Source organism: Meriones unguiculatus, chromosome 4 (assembly GCF_030254825.1).
Source record: "Meriones unguiculatus strain TT.TT164.6M chromosome 4, Bangor_MerUng_6.1, whole genome shotgun sequence".
Classification (NCBI taxonomy): Eukaryota; Metazoa; Chordata; class Mammalia; order Rodentia; family Muridae; genus Meriones; species Meriones unguiculatus.
Genome location: NC_083352.1, coordinates 87,477,297 through 87,502,836, shown reverse-complemented (window position 1 = coordinate 87,502,836; position 25,540 = coordinate 87,477,297). Strand labels below are relative to the sequence as shown.

Genomic DNA, 25,540 nt, shown 5'->3' with positions numbered 1-25,540 from the left:
TACAGAGTGAGTTCCAGGACAGCTCTGGCTACACAGAGAAACCCTGTCTCAAAAAAAGAAAAAAGCATAACAGGCAGTAAAACATTAATGTCCACACCAACCAGCAAAGCAACAGTGTTCTCAGAGTCAAGGTTTTTCAGGGTCAAGGTTTTTCTCTCTGCCTCAGACTCCTCTCTACTGTGTTGTGGTAAATTTAAAAGATATGTCCTAATAAATAGTTATTATTAGGCTATAATTATTATGTGGTATTATCAATCAAATAAAGATACAGACACCTATTGTATTTTATAAAATAGCCTTTACCTGGGGCATTGCAGATATTAACCCTCTAAACTAACTTTGCCTCTTAACCCCAATCTCGAGCTACCTCCTATCCATGGTCCCAAAATACTTATGTTTTCCATCCATGCTGATCCAGCCATGTGCTCCTTTCCCACACTAACCCTTCTCCTCTGATCCCATTTCCCTCCTCATGGTCCCTTGACCCCAGCCTTCTAACCTCATATTCCACCTCACTTTCTGCCAAATCCCATGCTTTGACATTTTTATTAACCAATCAGCTTTAAATTAGGTAGAGTAAGGTTTACACAACACAGACAGGTATACGTGAGAATGTACTCCTCTGAGCAGGAACAAGATCTTGGGGGCCAGTAATTAAGATTAAAATACATAGAACCAGACTAACCCTCATCACTACCCAGAAGTCCTGGGTCCTGGGATTGGGGTTTGTTGCTTCCTCTGTTTCTGGGTTTAATGTGCAGATGTGTTTTCTCCAGTGTGTTAGAATGGTCTGGCTGGTGATGTTTATACATGTGTGCTGAGCTCTGTGTTTCCTGCCATGTGCTTCTCTGGCTGACTCTCCCTTTCCCACATTCTTGTGTGGTCTAGGTGTGGGGTTTGCTCTGGCACAGTATGGATGCATCTGAAACGCTGTTTTACTTAGTTCTTTTCCTACTTATGGGTCTTTGGCTCATCTGTGTAATTTTCTAGTCTGTGGTTCTGAACATTCTGACACGTACATGAATTTCTCCAGGGGATATCCTGGAGAGGAGTGATGACTGGTTCTCAGGGCACACATCCTTTGCTTTCTCAGAGAATTCTAGGTGGCCTTCCAAGAGGCTAAACTCTGGCATATCCTTAGGCTTTGCCCCCTTCTGTCCCATGCTTCCTTTCCTGACTCAGTCATTCTGAGAGGCCAGCTGCGGGGCCTTCTGCTCACCCATGGAACAGAATGGAGCTCTCCTTCAGCCAGGGCTGACTGTGTCCCTTGCCTACACCTGAGGGTGGTCTCAGACACAACACCAATGAACCTCTGTTTCCTTTCTGGGCCTGTCTTTGGGGATCAAAGTCTACTCTAACCAAATGGAAAAAGCTTCCTGGCACTGCACTACAACTGGGGTCAGGCACAATGAGAACAACTTAGGTTTGGGAGAGGTCTCTCCCAGAGTGTTTGTGAATACACTGATGTTCACAGTGCTCACAGGATCTGCCTCTAGCTCTGCGCCCTGAGATCCACCCCACAACAGCTCTGCAGAACTGCCACTATCACACCTCATAGGTGAGGAAAATGGGACTCAGCGAGGCAATGCTAACGCTATGACAGTGTGGGACCTCATGTCCCAGCTGTCCTAACTGTACCCTGTCCTTTTTTCTGAGGAAAGAGATAATTTTTAGGAAGCTGAAGAGGCTGGGTTTTGCCAGAATCTCAGGGGTTACTGGTGACAGGGGAGGGCATGGGGCCCACAGAGCCTGGGAACCACTATCTCCAGAACCAGAAGCCCTGAGAGGGCTATATTGGAGATTACAGTAAGGTGTGGGATAACCCAGCAAGCCAGTGGAGAAGGGAGAGGGTCAGGGCAGCCCCACAGTCCTCTCAGCTCTCATGTTGCCTGTGAGATGAGATCTGTGCTTGCATTTCAGAAGGTGGGGACTACAAACAGGAGGGGGAAGGCCCAGCGGCGTGGGCAGGCTAACTGATACCCAGGCTGCCTCTCATGACACCGTCCTCCTGGCTAGAGGTCTCAGAGTTAGGGATGTGAGAAAGCAGCAGGGAGTTTCTTAGGTCAGTCTCAGCTACCATGAGGTTAGACAGACAGACTGCAGGCATGCATCCCATCAGTCTCCTGCCACCTCCACTAAACTTTCATGGATCCTGCAGAAGCCTGTACAGTACTCTAATAAATCCTGTTTACACACACACACACACACACACACACACACACACACACACACACGCTTGCTTTCTCTCTCTCCTCTCTTATTCCATCAGCTCTGTTTCTCTAGGGGATCCTGACTTAATACAGGGTATCTTTTAGTAGTAAGCTGTAAGTACACAATCAGAGCATGCAGAAATGGAGGCAGATAGGTAGGTTCAGGCTACTCCTGCATATACTCACCAGTGTCATGGATGAATCTCTCAATCTTGGACTGCATGCCCCAGTATCGGAACTCCACCTTGCAGAGCTTGTAGGCACACATGATGGGGAGGAGCCGTTTCTTGTACTCCTCAATCCAGTTTTCAGAGAGAGGTCCCCGATGAGTCTTGACTGACTGGAAGAGCTTGGGGTCTTCTTCTGTCTTATACTCGTTGGGGGGCACAGGATCCTTGACGATGTCAATGATATCTATGGGGACACCCTGCAAGTGATCTCGTCTGCCTAACTTTTATCCACCCTTTCCAGATCCTCCACCCTAAATCTCTGCAGGGCCCAGGGTTCATCATATATGATGTTGTGTGTGTGTGTCACTGGGGTTCACTGAACCTAGGGCTTCACACATGCTAGATTAAACAATCTACCACCAAGATATATGTGTGTATATATATATATATATATATATATATATATATATATATATATATCACCAACCCTGTTTTTACTTTTTATTTTGAGACAAAGTCATATACTAAGACGTCCAGGCAGGTTTTGAACTTGTGACCCTCCCATCTCGGCCTGCATGCCACTTTAACAGCCCATACTATCTGGCCTAGATCTTGCAGCTTTTTCTGAAGTCAGCTTGACAAATCATGGTGTGCAGGATAGTGGGCCAGTGAACCAAGGAGATAATTGGAAGAGAATTTTCATGAAGAATGGGATGGTAAGGGACAGACAAGGCCGTAGAAATCCTTCCAGAGTAGGGTGGCATTTTGGACAAAGGAGTAGAACTGGGAGGCCAAAACAGCCGATGTAGCACTGGTGCTGACTGAAGAGGGATTCTGGGACCACGGGGATGCCTACTGGGGACAGGGAACTGTTGTAGAGGTGATGGAGAACCAGGAGACAATGGTCCCTTCTCTCTAGGGTAGGCACCTAAGCAAGCAGATCTGTGCCCAGAGATGACACCACAGAGATGGCTGCAGAACTGTTAGGCCCTTAGATGTGTTTTGTTTGACAGGCATAAGTTCATTTTTACCAATGTTTAAGAATTGGGAATTTTTTTTAAAGATTTATTTGTTATGTATATAGTGCTCTGCCTGCATATACACCTGCAGGCCAGAAGAAGGCACCAGATCTCATTATAGATGGTTGTGAGTCACCATGTGGTTGCTGGGAACTAAACTCAGGACCTTTGGAAGAGCAACTAGTGCTCTTAACCTCTGAGCCATCTCTCCAGCCTAAGAATTAGGAAATTTCACATAAAAAAATCCCCATCTCTGACTTTTCCTTAAAAAGATTTAGCTGGGCATAGTGGTATATACCTTTAACCCAAGCACTCAGGAAGCAGAGGCAGTCAGATCTCTGTGGATTCTAGGCCAGTCAGGGCTACATTTGTTGTTTTGTCTAAACAACAAAAGCTTAACAAATGAAGACAGCCTCCTGCACGGTAACATCAGCTGGAGAGCAAAGCAGCAAACACCACAGGTCACTCAAGGTACAGACAACATGACATGAGGCAGCCCTCCTGAGGCATGGCAGTCTCAAATGGCTTTTAGCCAGACAGCACTCTCAGAGTACAAATGTACACTGACAGGGAGGAAAAAGCCAACAGACTTGGCATGCACATCAAGTGCATGGAAGCCTGTATGCCTCACTCTGCCCCTGCCCCAGCTGGGACTCAGGATGAAATCAGGCAAGGGCAGAGGGCCACAGCCTGAGTGGCCTGGGGGTGGGAATGTGCCTGCTGGGCTTCAGCCTTCATGCTCACCTGTTATCAGCTGGTTCTTTTCCACAGGAGACAGGTTGAACACATCATTGTTTTCCCCAGTATCGGTCTTATAAAAGGTTTCAATGTCAATGGAGAACTTCTCCACAAAGGGGCAGGTGAACCTGCGAGAAAGAACATCTGTTGGGACTGCATCCTGGCCGGATGGTTAGCAGCCTGTTGGACCTCACTGGAAATAAGTGAGGTGAAGAGGTGGTGTGGTGGTTTGAATGAGAATAGCCCCATCACATAATTGAAGTCTTGGTCCCTAGTTGATGAAACTGTTTGTGAAGGATTAGGAGGTGTGGTCTTGTTGGAGTAGGCATGTCACTGGGTGTGTGCTTTGAGGTTTCAAAAACCCACACCATTTCAAAAGTGCTCTCTCTTTGTTTCATGCTTGTGAAGAAGGTGTAAACTCTCACCTACTGCCCCAGCACCATGACTGCCTACCTGCTGCTGTGCTCCTTGCCATGATGGTCATAGATTCATCTTCTAAAACTGTAAGCCTCAATAAACTCTCCTGTAAGTTGCCTTGGTCACAATGTCTCGTCACAGCAGGAGAAACATCACTAAATGGGGGGTTGGGGTTTGGCTGAGATGTGATAGTGATGGCTATTTCCCATACTACCATCTTGTCCTAAGAACGGACAAGCTAGCTTAGGTGAGAAAGGGACAGAGATGAGAATTGCTGAACTTTTGTTGGTAGCTTCTAGAAGCCCCACATAAGGCAACCATATGGGTATGGTGTGGGGGAATGCATGAACAGCTACAATGGCAGTGTGTTATAAAGACAGTGGATTTGGGCAGACACTCCTGGCACATGACACCTGCAAGAAGCCCACTCTGACAACAGAACAGCTCCTCTCAGGGATGGAAAAGAGCTCTCTGAAATCTTAAACTAGCTCCCAGCATTCTTTAGGTGTAGGGTTTGTGGGGAGGAAGCACTGGGAGGCTAGAGGGGAGTACCCTTGCTTAGTTCAAGCTAGTTCGTAGTAGAACTTAGTTCAAGTAGAACCTAGTTCAAGCTAGCACTGAGAGGCAAAAAGTTAGGAGCTTTTGCTGGGGTTCTGAGAAAAATCCTGCTTACTGTGGGATACATTAAACATTGCTATAACAACTGAGAGTTCCAGAGAGGGGAGATCTTAGACCATCTGGTCTACCTTCAGTTCACACTTCTTCCCAGGCTGTCTCTGTTCATGGGAACTTAGTGAATGTTCATTCCCTAAACTTTCCTAGATGGCAGCCCTTGTTTAAGCTCTGCCTTCATGACTTCCATTGGCATTTCTGGGAGGCAGGCAGCCAGGGGCATCTTTCCCTTCCTGCATGTGACCACTTGTGAACCATTAGGGGACATGTATGAGACAGTTTGACGCTTTTAGGGGTGCAGAGGTTGAGCCTGCCAGTAGAGTGCCTGGATACATGTTGCAGAGTTCCCCTGGCAGATGGCATGCTGAGGAGGTAGAGGCAGGCACACCTGGTTCGGGTATAGGGGTAGGCATTCCAGGACTCTTCCACCACCCGCAAGGCTGCCTTGGGCAAGATGGAGCGGAACCAGCCAGGGATGTGCATGCCCACATGGTACACCTTGTGGGTGTACTGCCCAGAGCCACCAGGACCATCTGTGTAGGGCCGGTTCTCCAGGATCTCCACGCCACTGCCTTGTCCATAAGTCTCATTTCGGCTTTTCTTCTGTGGGGGAAAAACATGATGGTATTTGGTCAAAGCACTCTCCTTAAGACAAGGGGCTCAGAGGACCAGGAACAGGAAAGGTCTTTGGCCTTGAGGCTGGCTCTTTCTGTGTCATTTCAGGACAACCCAGCCTCCTAAATCTACACTGTGGCTCCCTGAGCCCAAGCTTCCTGACGGAAGTGAAAAGAGTCCCGAATTTCCTCTTTAAGGTCCAAGTATTAAAAAGCACAAATCATTTATTCTGACTCCTGTCTATCCTAGGACTGAGCATTTCCAAAATGCACACTTTCCCCCCGTTTTCTCCTCTTTCAGACCATGTCTTTAGCTGACCTGAACTTCTATTTAGATCAGGCTGACCTTAACCCTGAACTCACTTCATCTGCCTTACTCTGCCTCCTGAGTGCTAGGCTTAAAGGTGAGCACTGCTGCATCTGGCCTCTCCTTTCTTTTTCTTTTCTTTTCTTTCTCTCAAGACAAGGTCATGCTGTGTAGCCCAGGACCGTATTGATTTGCATTTCTCCTGACTCAGTTTCCTATTGGGATTGCAAGTATGTGCCATCACGCTAGTGTTGGATGCTTACTTTCCCGCTTCTACTAGTTTTGCACTGTTTGTTCCAGCCACAGTAATTAGGCACAAGAAAGAAACAAGAGGCATCCAAACTGGATAAGAAAAAGTAAACCATCTTAGTTTGTTGAGGACTTAATATTTATATAGAAAAGTCTAAAGAACATTCCTTAAATCTCTTAGGCGTAATTAAAAGAATTCAGCAAAGCTTCAGAACACAAAATCAACACTCAAAGCTGAAGAATACAAAAAGGAAACTGGTTGCATTTCCAACAGCATTTTCAAGAACAAACAGGAATGCATTTAAACAGAGAGGTAAAGAGCTTGTACACTGAAGACCACAAAACCAAAAGAAATTAAAGCCCTAAAACCTAGGAAAGCACCCTTTCTTCATAGATTCAATACTGTTAAGACAACAGTATCCCCAAAGAAGCCTACAGGACATGTACAATCTCCAGAAAAATTCTTGTGGCTTTTTTTTTTTTGAACAGCAAATGGATGCTGAAATTCATACGTTGTTGCAAGGGACCCCAGACAGCTGAAACAAAAAGACTAAAGCAAGCTGGACACTCATACCTTCCCAGTATTACACAAAACCTTGTGCTTCAGTGCCTCACTACTCACAACAGCCAGAAGGTGGAAGCCGTCCATCTGGCCACCTGCGAGGAAAGGACATACACTAGACTGGGGAGATGGCTCAGTGGGTAAGAGTGCATGCTGAGCAAGCATGAGGACCTGAGTTTGGAACTCTGGAAGCCATATAAAGCCAAGTGTGGCTGCATACTTGTCTGTAACGCCAGCACTGTGGAGGGCAAAGACAGGAAGGTGTTGGGCTTTCTGGCTGCCTCAAGTTTAGTGAGAGTCCCTGTCTCAAAATAAGAAGGTTGAGAATAGTAGAGCAGGGCACCTGATGTTGTCCTCTGGCCTCTGCATGTGAAGAAACGTTGCTCAGCACTCCAGGAGTCCTTGGACACAGCTTTGCTGGGGGCTGAGAAAGTTGTTTCCAGACCTGGCACTGCTCCTAAGGGCATATTCACTTGACATTGAGCCCTCCACAGTGGTGCCTATGATTCACATATTTTCTATACATACAATTTCTTGAATTAAAAGTAAAGAATGATGGTTTGAGTGCTTAGCCCTAAATGGAACATATACATCACCCCATCAAAGGCTCAAGGAGCTTTGCAGAATTGGGGACAAAAGCCTGAGGGTGGGGAGATGTGCTACAAAGAGTTGTCTTCTGATCATTGTGTTCATGAACCCATGGCAGCCATGGTTACCATACAAAGCTGTACAAGGCTTGGGTGGGGCCCAGGAGGGATTCTGGCAGTTAATGGTGGCTTGGAGAGGGGCTATCACCTTCTTCAGTGGTAGCCTAGGCTGCAGTAAATAATTTCCCATCCATGCTCATGCAAGCAACCTTAATTAAACTCAATGGGCCACAAGCACACAAAAAGACATGAAAGTAGAAGGGGCCTTGTTCAGAAGAAGTGTTTCAGTGGGATAGAGCAGAGATGGGACAGTGTAATGGCAGGGTAAAGACAACTAAAATTAACTATTCACATATATAAAATTGTCAAAAATTAAAATTTAAAAAGTGAAAAGAAGCTGGGCATGCTGCTCATTCCTGTAATTCCAGCAGCAGCAGAGGGATTATGAATTCTAGTTAAGTATGGGCTATTTCACAAAATCTCTCTGAAAACACCACCACCAAAACAAAAGGGCAAAGATGGCTCAGTGGGTAGGGTGCCTGCCACCAAGCAACCTGGGTTCTATCCCCAGGACCCACATTGTGGAAGGGAGCAGTGACTTCTGCAGGTTGTCCTCTGACCTCCACACATATGTCATGGAATACATGCCCCCCCCCCTGAAAAAAACCAAAAAAGTAGTTATTGAGAGAGAGGTATCTGTGTAGTCCTGGCTCACTATGTAGATCAGGCTGGCTTTAAACAGAAGTGCTGGATTAAAGGTGTGTGACACCATGCCTGGCCCAAATAAATGTAATCTTTTAAACAGTGAAGAGAAATCTAGAACTAGCCAAACAATGCCTCAGACTCACACTGCAAAGAAAAGTTCCACTGTCACAAGGATCTCCAGTCTATGAGGACAGGCGCTGGTCCCTGTCTGCCTCTGGGAGTTGGTGAATTCTAGTTTGTGGTAAGTAAGGAGTGTGGTCTGTGAGGCTCCAAAGTCCAGAGATGTTTGCCTCCAGAGTCAGGTTTGTTTCTGAGAAAGGAGTGAGAGTACAGGCTCCGAGAAGCCCTCATCTCCATGCCTGGAGGCTCTAGGAACAGGGGAGAGGAGGGTCGAGATGCTTTGACTTGGGCATCGATGCTGTTGGATGGTGGCGAGCACATGGGACAAGAAGAGCTGGGCCTGATCTGGACTTGTAAGGCATCAGATAGGGCCACCCATGGAACATAGCGGAGCTGAGACATATATGCTGTGGGCAAGGAAAGAGCTGGGGAGAGGGGAAGCCCCGAGGGAATGTCAAGCCTGAGCAGACACTTTCCAGACCCCATCTCAATCTGTACTGTACCCTCAAACTGGTAGAACGGGGCATTCTACATTCTGTAAGTGAGGAAACCGAGGCACAGGGTATTGGAAGCAGTTCACTCATGGTGACAGCTGACTCCCAGACTGTAGGCCTCTGGGACAGTGTGGAGACAGACAGAAAGAAGCTGCAGATAGCTTGACTCTCAGGAATGGCATAAGCATCCCCTCCTGCTGGGTAGACCTGGTCTGTAGGAGTGAGGGCAGCCATGCCTGAAGTGGCCCCACTGTCAGATACCATGTGATTACAGGGATACATATGCCTTGCTGTCTCCTCCATGCTGTCATCTGAATGTTTATCTTCAGAATCGCATAGACTACATAAGCCCTGCTTTGAGCTATCACTCTTGTCAATATTCCAGCTACCAGGAATGACTCAGTCTCCAGGTGAGCAGTGCTGTTATAGCTATTTTTAAGCATTATATCTGATTTACTTCAGAGAGACCTACAGCAGGAGCTGGGCTGGGGTCAGGCCCAGGCTTCCTGGAGAAACATCTAGGAGTAACACTGGGATAGAATTATGTGTCCTGGAATCAGTATATGACTAGGGAGACTTAGGATTGTAGCCTGTTATTGGGCTTGAGCACTGAGGCTGCTGGTCAGGATGTCTACATCCATGTGACTTTTCTGGGAATATGTGTGTGAGAGGCATGTATATACGTGTGAGCCAAGAGTTCATGGGCTCAGGGCGCTGCTGTAAGACAGAAGGACAATGTTCTCAGAGTAGCCTATAGATGGATGTGCTATCTTACACTTGTACTCTTAGCACTTGGGAGGCTGATCCAGGAGTACTGCTGTGTGTCTGAGGTGAGCTTGGACTACACAGTGAGAATCTGTCTAAAAAGAAAACTAGCCTGGAATGGGGACAGACAAAGACTTACTGGGAGGACATGGGCCACGCATGGAGAAGCTGAGGAACAGGAGTCAAGTGTTAGCCCTCCCACTCAGCTAGAGTGACAGAGAAGTGAGGAAATTGCAAGAGATTTTTGCAGGGACCCCAGATCACACAGGGCCACAAACTCCCTAATGGACATGACTCTCTCCCTGGCTGCTGTTGACTGTTCATTACAAACACATTCCCCTGATATAAGAGCTAAAACTCGGGGCTGGAGAGATGGCTCAGCAGTTACGAGCACTGTCTGCTCTTTGAGAGGTCCTGAATTCAATTCCTGGCAATCACATAGTGGCTCACAACCATCTATACTGAGATATGATGTCCTCTTCTGGCATGCAGGTGTACATGTAGATAGAGCACTCATATACATAAAAATAAATATTTTTATTTTTAAAAGAGCTAAAACTCTTGGAAAAAAATGCAGGAATAAGTTTTTGTGACCTTGGGTTAGACAATGGTTTATAAATGTGACACTAAAACTGTTAAGATTATTTTTAAAAAATAGCTGGAAAGAGAAGGGGGATGCTTGGTCTGATCTTTGGCAGGGCCATGTTTATTCATGGCAAGGGGAACCTTGTCACCCACGTGTGTAGATGGCCAAAATGCCTACAAGGAAAGATGGATGGAAAGCAACCCCTTTTAGAAGCAGAAATTACCTCCAAAGTCCATATGGGAAGCTGGAAGTATAATCTTTCAACAAGAAACTAGAAAAAAGTAAATCATAAAAGACAGATAAACAGGACTTAATAAAATTAACATGCTGTAAACGAAAAAAGTGAAAAGAGCTTGTATAATGAACGAGAAAACTTGTCAATAATATCTGAGGAACCTGTATCTAAACTATAAAGAGAACGCACACAACTCAACAATAATTAACAGACTTCACAAATGGTCTAAAGACTTGAATAGTAGACATACAAATGGCCAGTAAATGCCTGAAGGATGTCCAACAACACACAGTTAGGAAACACAAACCAGAGAGAGAGCACCTTGTATCTAGTTATCCACTGGATGACTGGAAGGATTAGCAATAGCAAATGGCTAAAGCAGAAACTGGAACCTTTTCACACATGGCTAGGAAGGGTGGAAACAGCGTAGCAGTTCCTCAAACAGCTAAAAACAGAGTGAACCAGCCAAGTCTACAGGTAGGCACACAGTCAAACAAAGAAAAATATATTCACTTACAGACTTCTAGACAATGTTTATATACAATCACCAAAGGGTAAAGATAATTCAGGTGTCCATTAGCAGATGGGAAAACAAACATGGTACATCATCCAGTGGACAAGCTTCAGCCATAAAGAGGAATGACACTGGTACTGGCTGAAAGATAGATGAGCCCTAAAAACGTCAGGTAACAGAAATCAGAAACAAAAGGGATCATACGATCCCATTAACGAATATGATGTGATGTGATGTGATGTCCAAACCCAGAGTTTAAAAGCCAGTTGGTGGCTGCCAATGGTTGGAGTGGGGGACTGTCTTGATTACTGTAAATCCATGTGAGAAGACTCAGCCCACTGTGGGTGGCATCATTCCTTAGGTTTGGGTCCTGGACTATGTAAGAATACAGAAAGTTAGATGAGTACTAAGCATGCATGAATTTGTTTCTCTTTGCTCTTGGCTGTGGATGAGATATGACTAGCTGTTTTAAGCTCCTGCAGCCCTGACATCCTACTATGATGGGCTGTAACCTGGAACTGTGAGGTAAGTAAACCCTTCCTCTCCTAAGCTGCTTGTTGTCATGATATTTTATCACAGCAACAGAAAAAAAAAAAAAAAAAAAAAACTAGGCCACCCACAAACATATAGATAATATTTATATACAATATCCAGAAGGTGGTTCCTGCACAATTCTGTGAATATGTTAACAACCACTGACCTGTACCATTCAGACAGGGAATCCTATGGTGTGGGACTTATAAAGCTGTTATAAAATCAAACCCCAGTCTTGCCTCTTGAATTCACTAAGGTTTAAGAAAAGCCAAATGAGAGTGAAAAGGAGCTTGGTAACACTGTCTGATACAGATAGTACCTAGGTCATCTTGAAGTGTCCTTCCTAGTATCTGAAAGGTCCACTTCCTGCTTACAGAGATGTTATGTTTGGGGGACTGGTGACTTTAAGCTCAGTCTCTGTTTCCATGGTGATGTGACAGTATGCTAAGCTTGGCCAGCTTCCTGAGCGGCATGTGTGTCCAAGTGCTCCAGCTGATATGTGCAGACACATGTGCACTCATGGGTGCTCACACATACCCACACTTCATTGCCTGAGTTACCCTAGAGCGTGACCTCCATAGACACACAGTTGTGCCACGCTCCAAGCTCTTAGAAAGGAGGAGGAATACCCTAGTGCGGTGGCACTGGGAGGCAGAGGCAGGTGGCTCTCCTAAGTGTCAGGGCAGTTTGGCTTACACAGTGAATTCCAGGCCAGCCAAGGCTACATATGGTCAGATTGTGTCTCGAAGGGAGGGAGGGAGGGAGGGAGGGAGGGAGGGAGGGAGGGAGGGAGAGAGGGAGGGAGGGAGGGAGGAAGGGAGGGACAAACAGACTGAACCTGGATTGTGGACTATATTTGAAACAAGCAGCTATACTCTGGCAGACAACTTGGCTTTCTCCTCTTACAGCAGCTCTGTACCAGTGACTGTGCCAACTGCATGTCTGTCAGCCTTTATTTCCCATGCCCTCGAGCACAGAGACAGAACCATAGTGACCCACATTTGCAGATGGTAAGGTGAAGGCTATGAGAGATGGTGATTCTGTGAGTGGAGAAAAATCCAAGAGTCCATTTCTGCTGTCTGGTGCCACTTAGTGTGTGGTTTTTTGTACAACAGCAGAAGGATAATACACTGGGGAGTTTGGTCAGATGGGCCAGGCACAGGGGTCAGGAGTCAGGGGTCAGGTGCTAGAGCACCATTCAGAGATGAGGTACAGAGGGTCAGGAAAAACTAAAACAAAACAAAACAAAACAAAACCAGCAGGAGCAGGGCAAGGCTCTTTCATTTGAACTTACACAGCACTTACCCTATCCATTCAAGCAGAACTAGGCCTGAGCCACCTCTAAGGTTCATGCTAGAATGGCCAGCATGCCATCCCTCCTCCTCACAGGTTCTACAGAGACTGCTCTGCCCTTCTAGCCTCTATGGTACGTGACTGCCCTTCTGCTCTTGTCCTGCTTGCCTCCTCCCTGGGTTGCTCTATCCTTTCCTCTTCTAGGGACAACAGTTAGTCAACCTGGGGCAGGTCCTAAGTCCAAGATGAACTTATCTCAAGAGTCTTAACTAATTACATATATACAGCCCCTAATCTACATGAGGCTACACTCTTGAGATTGTATGTGAATATGAATTGGGGGCAGGCACTAGTCAACCACTAGGTAGTCATCTTGATGACCTCCTATAGTTAGCCTTCAAGCTGTCTGTCAGAGAAACAACACTAACTGTTGGCCCTTCCCCTGCTCAACAAGGAAGTCCCATGCCTTCTGGAGTGATCCTCGTGTCTCCTGCACAGCCCCACAGGCCTCCTCCCAGAAGTGGTGACTCTAAGAGATTACCACCTACAGTGTGTCCTCAAGTCTTATGAGTACTTGAGTTCTGGGGTTGGAGTGTGACTGTAAGGGACAAGTGGGTAAAGGGCATCCTGTTCCCATCCTAATGCCATGACTTCAGAAAAGGAAGGGAAGTGGCAGACGAAGTGGAGACTCCACATGCTCCAAGTGCAGAAAGGCAGCCATATGCAATTCCAGACAAGGACCAGCGGGCCAGCTGTTTAAGCCTGGACAAGCTCTTTGACATCCCTGAGCTGGCTCATTTGTGAAGAGGAAGAACATTTACCAGCTGTTCAGGTCACTGTGGGGGCTAACCAGGTGATGTACTTCAGGAATACCCAGGCTGCTGCCATCACCAGGTGAGGGCTATGGATGGTTGCAGTCACGCAGTGAGATGGGTATGGAGACTTGGGGGCATCAAGGGCTTGTATCTATACAGCAACCCCACATAGCACTAGGGTACCTCCATGCAGCAGATGCTAAAGGAAGGCTAGTCAAACAAATCAATAATCAATGGGGTCTAGTCCTCACAATCACCAGGATTCTGAAGGTGGTGACCTCATTTAAGCTGACCCTCCAAAGACTGACCCCTAGGACTCCAGTGCCCATAGTAATGAGGGGGTCCTTATATAGTTGGGGCTTAGCCATAACAGAGAAGCAGGCTCTTCTTAGCTTCCTCTGTGCTCTGCTCACACGGGAAGCCACTCTCACATCCTTGCCCATGACCATCCTTAAGCAGTATGTAGTGCTGCCCACCCTTGGAGCCTTGGGTGGGCACATAGCCCCCAACCTCCATGAAGAAGGAAGGCTGCACAAAGAGAAACCCCTCCCTAGTCAGTGCTCTGAGAACTGTTCAGGGTACTGACCAAGCCCCTTGGGCCATCCCCAGGGCAGAAAGGTCTTGCTGAGCACCCTCTAGAGAACAGCACAGATAGTGGCAGTGATTTCCACTAGCCTTGACACCACTGGCACAGAACCTCTCAGGCAGGGAATGGCTCTCTCTGTCTTGCCATCTTGTCTTTTCCACAGCCTGTTCCAGCTGCTACCAGGTGAGCCTCCTTGCTGTTCTTTCCATGGAAATGTTGCTGTCTCCAAAGGCCCTGCATGGAATATGCTGGTTCTTACAGCATGTTCCTAGGTGTATGGTGTACCTAGACCTGTCTCCCATTTCTCAGCCCTTGCTGCTCCTGCCTGGTTTTCATCTGGTATATCCACAGTCTTCCCCGATAGTCTTCACACAGGTGGGGACAGAACACTACATTACTGTGGCACAGCTGGCACACAGTGAGCTGTGCACACATTCAGGTACAGCCTGTGACTGTGACATATGTTCACCCTGCAATAGCACGGGCCCTCAGGAACTCTTGAGTTCTGATGCACAGAAGACAAAGCCCATAGCAGGGGCAGAGGGAGTGAGCAGAGAAGCACGGAGAAGGAGCTAGGAAAGAGGCAGCATTAGCCCTGTAGTAGCAGAGAATGCTGGGCCTGCAGAGATAGAAATCTGGCTGTGAGTGGGTGTCTCAGGAACAGGAAGAACACAAGCACCCAGGTTCCAGGCCCCACACCTGGACTGCCTGAGCTGGCTTCTTGCTGAACCACCTGTTCTGCCCTCAGGCCTGTTGGCCACAGCTCACATCACTTCCAAGGAGGACCAGCTGGGAGAAGGGGTAGGACGAAGCAGGCCTCCTCAAGGACCGCCCTCCCTGTTCTGGATGAGGGCTCCCTGTCTTTCCCCACTGTCTCCTGTATTCTGGTCAGCCATGGGCCCCCCTCATCTCTGAGGCTGATAGTGTATTCCTCCTGACCCCACCAGAAACCCAAAGCTTTCTAGGACCAGACAGGGCCCCTGGGTGGTGGGGGAACTAAGTTCCAAATTTGGCTCAATTTTCTTATCTGTAAACAGTAACCTTTCTTCTGAGAGCCCTTCCAGGGCACTGCAGTTTAAGAAACTAGCTTATGTAAGAAATTGAGGGACCAGACATGGTGGCACATGCCTTTAATCCCAGCACTCAGGAGGCAGAGGCATGTGAATCTCTTGAGTTTCAGGCCAGCCTGGTCTACAGAATGAGTTCCAGGACAGCCAGAGAAACTCTCTTGAAAAAACAAAAACAAACTAACCAAACAAATAGTAATTGACACCCAGGGAGACTCACTTGCCTATTCCCCAGAGCCAGGACTCAAGCCAGGTTCATCTGGGAAAGCCCACACTTTCTCCTGTAGAGCTGGATCCTTAGCTGTGCTGTTGTCTGGAAATGGATCACACTTCAACCTCCAGAAAGCTGCACACACAAGGGTCCTTGATATCAGATGGAATCATGGTCTTTCTGTTTAAAACAGTCACCTTGGCTACTCAGGGACTCAACTTTCCCTGCCTTTGTGCCACTGTGGGCCATGAGGAAAGGCTGGAAGAAAACCTTAGTTATTTGGGCAGACTGTGGGGTCCTGTCACAGAGAACCCACTTTTAAAGGGGCTACAGTGGCCAATGAAAGCTTTTAGAGAGGTATATCTTAACTGATGGAAACTGGAATGAGACTGGCATGCATGTGTGTGTATTTGTGCCCACGTGTATATACCTGTATACATATATGCCAACCATGCTCCTTGGGGCTCCCTCTGGCCATGATAGCTAGTACTTGGCCCAGAAACTCCTCTCTTGGCAACATCTGGCTCGTTCACCATTCTGTCTTTTGCACACATGCTCCCTGGAAGGGGCACAGGGAAAAACTCTGAAAGCTCAAAGCAGCATAGACAGGCATTTGTGCGTGTGTAGACATGCACGGCCTACAAGGTAGGAGACACTCCTTAGTATAGTCCCAGCAAGAAGATCAGTGTTAAAAAAAAGAGACAGTATAATGGCCCAATGGGCTGTGTGGTCCGGATACAGATCTGCGTATCACATAGATGAGATTGACTGGAAGCACAGGACTGATGCTGGGAAATGGTAGGTGTTTGAAGCTCCTGAGTAACAGTGACACTGTGCTTGAGAAATACTTTGGGGCACTCCAGTGGCTGGAGGTCATGCTGCTGGACCCTGAATATCCAACCCAGAAGCCGGGGGGTGGGGGTTGCACTGCCATGGCAATGGCCCATTGCTAGAGAGAGAGCTAAGAAGCTGCAGGACAAATGGCAGTATCAGCAGATGAGTCTGCTCCTTGAACAGACTGTGTTATTTCCACTGTAGGGCTAGGGCCTGATTTAAGCTCTTCCACTCCCGCTCTCTAGAAATAATTAAGGGGTAAGTGGTTCAAGAGGGAACTGAGTGGCGCTTCTGAAGCAGCTCAGAGCAAACAGTCCTCAGAGAGGATGGGGGCACTTCCTGCTCTTTTCCCAGCTGAACCACTCCTGTGGGAGCTGGCTAAACTCTAGTCACTTCAAGCTCCTCTTAGACAGATTCTGGGTCCCTGGACTGAAGGCGCAAGCCTATCAGAAAGGGGGAAAGTCGGGTATAGTGGCCAGTTCTTTTAATCCCAGCACTCGAGAGGCAGAGGCAGGCTGATTTCTGTGAGTTTGAGGTCAGCCTGTTCTACAAATTGAGTTTTAGGAGAGCCAGAGCTACAGAGAGAAACTCTTGTCTCGAAAAACAAAGAGGTAGAAGCCCCGAAGGCTGTAGCCAGGCCCCAACCCTATGTGCTGAGGGGTCAGAGTGATGCAATTGACTAGAAGTCTATACATGGAGAAGCCAGTCAAATACAGGTCCCAGTGGGTACAAGAGAGCAGGAACAAGAGGCTCCAACATATCCAGAAGAGCCAGAGCCAAGCAAAAGCTGGCTTATAACTGGTGTAGAGGCTCTGGGCCCTAGGCATGGTGAGGGTTGGTCAGGGAGAAGGGTAGCTGTGAAGCTGGCATGGACAAGGCAAGGACTCCAGTCAGTACCTCAGCAGCGTGAGCAGTGGGCAGGTCTGCATCTAGGTGAGAAACATGTGGAACAACAAGGAATGCAATCTGTGTTCTCGGCTGAGCCGGCACTGAGGAGAGTCCAGGAGTGTTCTCTGGGAGTGGGCATGACTAAACTGGTGATGTATCCCGTTCTACCGTCAGACCTGGGAGCCAGGAGCCAGACTGTGTGTTTCTGGGTCATCAGTTTGCTTCTCTTGCTTCACATGCTCCATCTTCAATGGAGTGTTGGGCTAAATGTGTCCCTGATCCCTACCCTGAAGCTCCAGCCGCCAGCATGATCATCTACGGAAGCTGTGCATTTGGGAATTAAGAGTCATGAGAGTGGACCCCCACGATGGGATTAGCGTGCTTGTAAGTAGAAGAAAGACTACTGCTACATGCCCACCCCAACATGAGGACATGTAAAACTCAGGAAGACAGTTCCCATCAGAAACCCACCCTACCACACCTTGATCTGCAAAGTGGCCTCCAAAGCATCAAAAGAGAGTCCCTCATGTTCAAGCCAAAGGGCAGGATACTTTGTGACAGCAGCCTGAGCTTAGCCAACTGCTTTACAAGGTGATGGGTGGTAAATTCAGGGGGTGTTAGTGTTATATGGCTGTGGGAAACATAATGACGGCAAGATAATCTGATCCCACGAGAGCCCAGTGTTCCTGTGTGCCTGGCATCTGTCTGGAAGCCAGATGTACAGCCGAGATGCAGCATCCCACAGACACCAATAACAGTCTGTGTCCATAGGCAACACCCAGTAATGTAGGCTAGGACCCATGCAATTTAACCAGGTCCAGCGGCCTCTTCGCACTCACCTGTATCATGTACAGCTGGGCAATGCGGTATTCCTCCACAGTCATTGGCAGGGGAATCCGGTATTCCTTTATGATCATCTTGGAGTCCACACCTTCCCGGCGGCAGGGAGCTGCGTGCTTGGGGGGACTTTCTAGGCAAGATTCCTTAAATAACCATGACAGAATTCACTGAGGACCCTTGAGAGACAGAGAGGGGAGGGGACACAAGAGTCATTTTCTGCAAAGTCTGGTGGGCATGCTAACTGAGGAAAGCCAAGGTCTAGGCCTAAAGCTAGATTTTCGTCTCAAGCCTCTCAAGCCAACAGTGACTTGGAGCGCATTCTTCACCTCTCTGGCTTGTGTTTCCTTGTTTGCTAAGCAATCTTGAAGAGCTACAGGAAGGTGTAAGTGAGAGGCCATGTGAACACCATCAACAGCCTCCGGGAGGTAAAGGGGCAGTCTGCTCCCTTAAGAGCATGGCCACCTCAGAGGTTCAGTACTATTAAGAGAGGCTGAGCAAGGCTTCCCAGATGGGAAGGGGTTGGACAGGATCACACCAGGGACGGCAGTCATGGTTCATGGTGACCTGGGGCTGGATAAACGGTAAGAGTAGCTCAGGGTACCAATCTATGCATAAACATCACCATGGCTCTCCAGCACACAGCTTCCAGTGGACTGAGACACCTCAGATCAGAAAATAGGATAGAAAGAAACCCTTTACAGCATTTAGGGAGACAGCCCTAGAGATGGGTCAGGGCTGGCCTGTGTCAGCCTAAAATGACCAGAAGGCAGGAAGATTAACCCAAAGCTCATAGGGGCCACCAACTCAAGTTCCCATATCCATTTGGGTTACAGTCCACATGAAGAACTTTACAAATCCTGTGAAGCATCTGCTGGCCAGAGAAAAGACAACGCCTAGAGCCACAGGCGATCTCAGACCTGTGGACATCTCAGAACCAGTGTATTCCCTTATTGCTAAGGCTCCAAGTAAGTCTCATCTTGTCATCTGAATCATGGAGCTCAGACATACTCTAGACAGCAAGCAGTCTGCCCTGGCTACCCTTTCAGGCTTTTAACCAGTCGCTAACATCAGACCGCTCTCTCTTGGCTTCCTGGCCCAGCAGGGAAGGCTGCAGGCTTCCAGTCTAGGGTCAAAGCAGGGTCTGCAGGTTAGACAAAGCACATTCCTTAAGGTCTCAGTGTCTCGAAGATGTCCAGGAATAAATGTTAGCACCTCGTCAGCCTGCAGATATCACTAGTCTCTTGGCTATGGCAGGCTCTGTGACACTCTCTCCAAGACAAGCTGCCAGGTGAGGTGTAACCACACAGATGGTGTTCGCCCTTCCACATGCAACCCAAAGACAAAGACATAACAGCAACACTAAGGCCTGGGCTTCTGGTGGTTCCCACAACCCAGTGGAGCTGGGTTATGAGCAAAGCTTAGGCAAAAGAGCATTCTGAGGACTGTCAGACAGTGAAGGCCAAGACTGCAACTCCATCCCAGGCAACAACAGAGAGGACTCAATTCCAGGAGTAACAAAATGTGACAGGAGGTCACAGTTTGGCATTCCCTGTGGGTCCTAACTTCAAAACTTAACATTATTTTCCTAGTCATGTGGCCCCTAGGACAAGTTGCCGAGAGGGAGGCAAGAAAAGAAACAGAAACTTAGTATATATGCTGCTTAAATAAGCACATGAAACAGAATGAGAAATAATTCAACAATAAAGAGAGATGGAAAGTAAGCTAGATGAACTCAGGAGAATGGGAAAGAAAAAAAATATGGCTCCTGTTCTTAAAAAGATATACCATAATAAATGAATAAATAGGCAAAACATAATGAACAACTAGAGATGCTGTGGGTGGGTTTAAGGAACTCACACAAGAATAGCAATGCAGAATTGCAGCCATGGAAGCATCAGAGACTCTAACACATACATAACTGGCCTGCACCTGGAGCAAACAGAAAAGGGGACCTCAGTACTGAAATTAGCCATGGAAAGATTTTTTTTAAATGATTAAAATTTGTTATGTGTATCACGGCATATGTATGTACATATGTGTGAGTGTGTGCACACATGAATGAATTTTCCATGATTGATTTATTTTTTAATTTGTTGGGTTTTAATGAGTGTGTGCACATGTGAAGCTAGAGGTCAATGTGAGGAGTCTTCCTTATTATCTTCCTCCTTATTTTTTGAGACAGTGTATCTTGCTGAACCTGGATTTCACTATTTTGGTTATTGTGGCTGAACAGGGAACCCTCAGGATCTTCTTGTCTCTACCCACTTCCCCAGCACTGAAGTACAGTTGTATACAATTACACCTGGCTTTTATGTGGGTACTGAGGGATCTGTACTCAGGTCTTCCTGCTTGCACAGCAAGCACTTTATTCAGAGTCATCTCGCAGCTCCTCCAAATCTTCTTAAAAGTAAGCAAGATAATAAATTAAATTAAGGGCCTAACCCTACAGATTAGCTCATATTCTATGTTCTAGGGAAAAACAAAAAAACAGATGTTACAAATAATAGCAAGGCACGTTCTAAAAAATTAGTTGACCTTAAAGGATAGAGAAAAAGAAGTATAATTAGGAGGTCCAGAGAGATGGGTTGGGGAGAATCAGACTTCATGACACAATTTTAGAAGCCTGTGGAATATCTGCAGCGTTCTGAGAGGCAGAATTTAAGAACCAGAATTTTATACCCAGCTAAACTGACATTTAGGTGTGATGTCAGCAAATACTCTGAATTATGAATTTAGGGGCTTAAATCCCAGCACATGGGAGGTAGAGGCAGGTGAATCTCTGAGTTAGAGGACAGCCTGGTCTACAGAGTGAGTTCCAGGACAGCCAAGGCTACACAGAGAAATCCTGTCTGGAAAAATCTGTGTGTGTGTGTGCACACACACACGCATGCACACGTGCATGCACACATATAAAATCTCGCATTAAAACGCAACAACTGTGTGTGTCTGCTCACATGCATGCCTGTGTCTATAAAATCTAGTAGTAAAACCCAACAAATTAAAAAATAAATCAATCATGGAAAATTCATCCATGTAAAGCCATGATATAAACAAAGTAATTTTACAATCATGGCAATTGTGGTTAATGAAATATATGAAAACCTCAACAATGTACACAAATAATAATACAATTAACAGAAACTGGGAAGGAAAGCATGAAGGTAGAAGCATAAACGCCTCAACTTTCACAGCATAGAAGTTGATTCATTACATAGATAAAGAAATTAATGTGGGATGAATAGGCAAATATGGAGGGCTTTTAAGAAAGTTAAACTGCTTCATATGATGTGGTGGACATGAAATTATACATTTATCTGAGCCCACAGAACATATAATCAAGGGCTTAGTGGTTAACAACACTTGATTCTTTTACAGAGGACCAAGTCCCCATGTCAGACCTGTTGCCACCACAGTCACAACTGTAACTCCAGTGTCAGGGGGACTTCTGTCATCTGTAGGCATTTGTCCTCATGTGTGTATGACACACATGTACACACACACACACACACACACACACACTTAAAAACAATGAAAATAAATCTTCAGAAAGAATACAAACTGTGAACTAGTGTGAATATGTGCCAGCTCATCAGTGGAAACAAAAAGACTACTCTGGGTGGGCAAGACTGCTCAGTGGGTAAAGACACTCCCTGCCTGATGACCAAAGTTCAGTTCCCTGAAATCTATGTAATAGCAGGAGGAAAGAACTGACTCCACCAAGCTGCCCTCTGATCCTCACCTATGTGCCCATCCCCACATTATACTGATGCCATACACATACTCACAATAAACAGATATATCTGAAAGGGCCACTTTGGTGTAGGATGGAGAAGTGGGGCAAGGATCTCACCAGACTCTTGATTTCCACTAATTTTATTGTAAACCTAAAACTCCTTTAAAAATAAAACTTATTTAAAGAATTAATGACTCCAACTTTTTAAGAGTCCTTCTCTTGAAAGCAGACTAGAGGTTCTAAGCACTGGAAGACGGAGGTATTAGGGAGTTGTTGTTTAATGATCAGAGCTTTCATTTAGGTGAAGAATACACTTTGGAAGCAGCAGTGGTGATGGCTGCTGAACACTGAGGATGCTCTTAACAAATGAAGTGGAATGCTAAAGGGTGGCTATAAATAGCAAACTTTTCTTTTTCTTCCAGGCTGTCGTTGGAACCTAGGACCTGTGTCTGCAGAGCAAGCATTCTATCACAGAGCTGTAGCTCAGCCTTTTAAAATGGAAACTTTTATTCTATATGTCCTTTACCATAGTTTAGAAGTCCAAATATAATACATTAAGACCACTTAGTTGCTCATTTTAATGCATTAATAGAATGAGTGTTTGAATTGCAGCTCAATAAAGCTATTTTTAAAATAGCTTTATCTTTTTCCACCAGGTGGTGGTGGTGTTACATGCCTTTAACTCCAGCACTTGGGAGGCAGAGGCAGGTAAATCTCTGAGTCTGAGACCAGCCTGGTTTACAGAATGAGTTCCAGGATAGCCAGGACCACACAGAGAAACCCTATCTTGAAATTCCCCCGCCCCCCGCCCCTGCCAACCCGGAGCCACCGCCAAAAGGTATATGTAAAAAAGTCTTTTTCCTTTTTCAGGGGACTGTTAGTACAATGAAGAAAATGTTTTTCTCAAGTTTAGTAATTCTTTTCCATTTTATTTTAGATATATGTAAATAGATGTGATGGCTAATCTTGGCTGTCAAACTGAATGAGCTGAAGGTTAAGTAGCTGGACACACTGGTAAAAGGTTTCCTTGATTGTATCACGAATTGGAAAGACCCCCCTTAAATCTGGGTTATTTGAGGTCAGAAAATATACCCTAAATCTGGACCACACCTTCTTGTGGCAGCCCATATAAAAGGACATGGAAGAAGAAAGCTTTTGTTTCTTTGCCTGCTTGCCCTCACTCTTGCTGGCAAGTTCATCTACTCTGCTGCGAATGCATTCCTTCACTGTTATTAGAGCCCACTTCTTTGGGATTCTGGTGTATACCAAAGATCAGCCTCCAGGACTGAACCAGCAACTACCAGATTCTTGACCATCCCTTTGGGAGACAGCCATTACTGGACTAGCTGGACCACAGCCTGTGAGTCACTCTAATAACTCCCTTTTTTAATATAGATAGATTCATTCTATCACCTAAAATAAAACTGATAAAATAAATTTAATCTTTTATGTGCTGGAGACCAGGCTCAGCTTGCACATGTCAGCACATGTCTGTCTGTATTTACGTTTGCTGGATGCAAGCGAGAGTTGCCTTCTGTTAGTAGACTTTGGAGTACCTCATACTTGTACTTTTCTACATGCCTTGAGGTTGGAAAGCAGAGTGGAAGCTGTGCACGTGCAAAGGGGCAGTGATGAAGGTCATTGGCCATACCTGCCTCTCTTTGGCTGTGACTCATTCTGGGGCCAATTGCCTACTGTCTTTGACCTTTTGTTCTATCTTCCACAAACAGGGGTGAGAACAGCTCTTGAGGTGTCCTGTGGATGAAGTGTGACATAGCACAGCAAGTCTTAACCCACTGTCACAACATTCAACCCATCAGGGTCAGGAAGGCCAGTCATAAGCAGATGGCCATCCCTGGCTGGGATGCCACTCCCAGCAGCAGACACTAAATCCACTGACTTGGACCCTGAGGGTGGGGCCCGCCGGAAGAATGACCTAGCATAAACACTTTGCTGGCTGGCCTGATAGCCCCACAAGGTTCCCTTGGTCTGGCTGATTAATATTATTGTCTTTATCCGGCCAGACAATCCCCAGTGTGGAGAAGGAAGAGGACTTGTGTCTGCTGTTCCTGTCCCCACGTCAGACAAAGCCTAACTCAGGCAACCTCATGACATCCAGCCCAGCAGTCTGGGTGTGAGACAGACTTGCTTCATCTTATCCCTGCTGGAGCTGTGACAGCACAGACAAAATTATAGTTCCTGTTGGCCACAGGGTGGCTTTTGGGGCCTGGAACATCAAGAAGCAAGATGGAAAATGAAGGTCTCCAGAGGCCAGTTAGTGGGAACCAGACCAATATTTGCATGTCCACACATGCACACTTCACAGAGCTATTTGGGCAAGACAAGGACCTTCTCTGGAGCCTCAAACAGGTCTTAGTCTTTACTGACACCTTCAGGTGTCAGACCCTACTTTCAGGATCCTAGAAAGTAGACCATCTCCAGATTCTTCAGTGTCCTTGATGGTCTGACAGGGTCAGAGAATGCCAGAGTGAGGCCACTTGGTGTGCCATCCAGAAAGGCCGTGGAAGTGTGGGGGGGGAGTCCTAGACAGAGTGCACACTATGAGCTGCTTCCAGGGCAGGGACCAGGTGGAGAGGAGGTGTGCTGGGATGTCACCCTAGAAATCAAGGTCCCAGCTTCTCACAAGAATGCAGAAAACTTGGCTGAGCTCCTAGACTAAGAGCCCAAAGGTCTTTCCAATGAATGAGCCTTGCAGGGGAAGGGCAGAGCCAAGCTCCACAGGTAGAAGGCACACATGGGAGCTTATGGAGGATTATGAGGGTTTGGCTATAAGGGAAGGGACAAGCTGGAAGAGGGCAGGTCCTTCAGACACCCTGAGCAAGAGGGAGAGCGGGAGAATTGGGTTTACAGAACTTAATCTGTTTTTCCAGGATTAGTTGGGGTTTGACGTCACAGACAAGAGTCAGGAGTGAGACTGAGCAGACACGAAGGATGGAACCCATTCAAAAGCAATTCATTGCATTCTAGCTATTAAGTCTGGAAGCTGTTCGAAGCAGGGTCAGCAGGAGCCTTGACTCAGGCAGCTTAGAGGAGGCTCGCTGGTGTGTGTATGCACAGGAACCTTGGTCCCTTGGTCTCCTATTCTAGAAAATCCTACTGGTTCTGTTCCCAAACCCCTGGTCCCCAAACAGGATCCAAAGGGCATAACAGAAACCTGCTACCTTTGTCCATCAGTATCTAGTGATGAAGGGGTTGAAAGGGCCACCCTTAGGGCAGAAGGGAAAACCAGCTCCTCCATGTGGAATGCCTTGGGTACGGCTGCTCTGGATGTATGAGATCAGCCTTGGAGGAGAGGGCACATCACCCCAGAACCCCTAAATCCTGACCCTTTCACTCTCTCGGTACTAAAGATTGTATCCTGAGAGTGTATCTCATATGCCAGGCAGGCATGATGAGCTACACTCCAGCCCCCAGAGGTGTCTCCTGAGATGTGGGCTGAGCTAAGGAACAGGAAGGGCCCTGGTCTGTAGGGAAGAGGCTGGAGTTGTCACCTCACACTAGATTTCAAAGGCTGATCCTGGCTTCAGGCCTCTCTTCTTCTAGCAGTTTTGCCATCCTGGGAAGTGACCAGGGTCAAGAAGAGCTAGAGTACATGGTCACTACCCCAGTGTCCTCCCCACTCTGAGAAGCATGCAACCTTCCCTTACTATGCATAATGCAGAGCCCCCAAGCCCTGAGTATTGCTACACTCACC

The 25,540-nt window shown here is 46.8% G+C and overlaps 1 protein-coding gene across 13 annotated transcripts in view; it reads right to left on the bottom strand.

Moving 5' to 3' along the window:
* Pitpnm2 (phosphatidylinositol transfer protein membrane associated 2) overlaps window positions 1-25,540 on the bottom strand; it is a 132,360-nt gene that overhangs the window by 19,085 nt on the left and 87,735 nt on the right. For all 13 annotated transcript variants that reach the window (XM_060382354.1, XM_060382353.1, XM_021652742.2 and 10 more), the window contains 4 exons: window positions 18,092-18,268; window positions 5,615-5,829; window positions 4,144-4,265; window positions 2,397-2,624 (listed from right to left, as the gene is read on the bottom strand). In XM_060382354.1, the coding sequence (XP_060238337.1) occupies window positions 2,397-2,624; window positions 4,144-4,265; window positions 5,615-5,829; window positions 18,092-18,169 (643 nt within the window). In that variant the 5' untranslated portion in view covers window positions 18,170-18,268. The remainder of the gene's footprint in view (window positions 1-2,396; window positions 2,625-4,143; window positions 4,266-5,614; window positions 5,830-18,091; window positions 18,269-25,540) is intronic.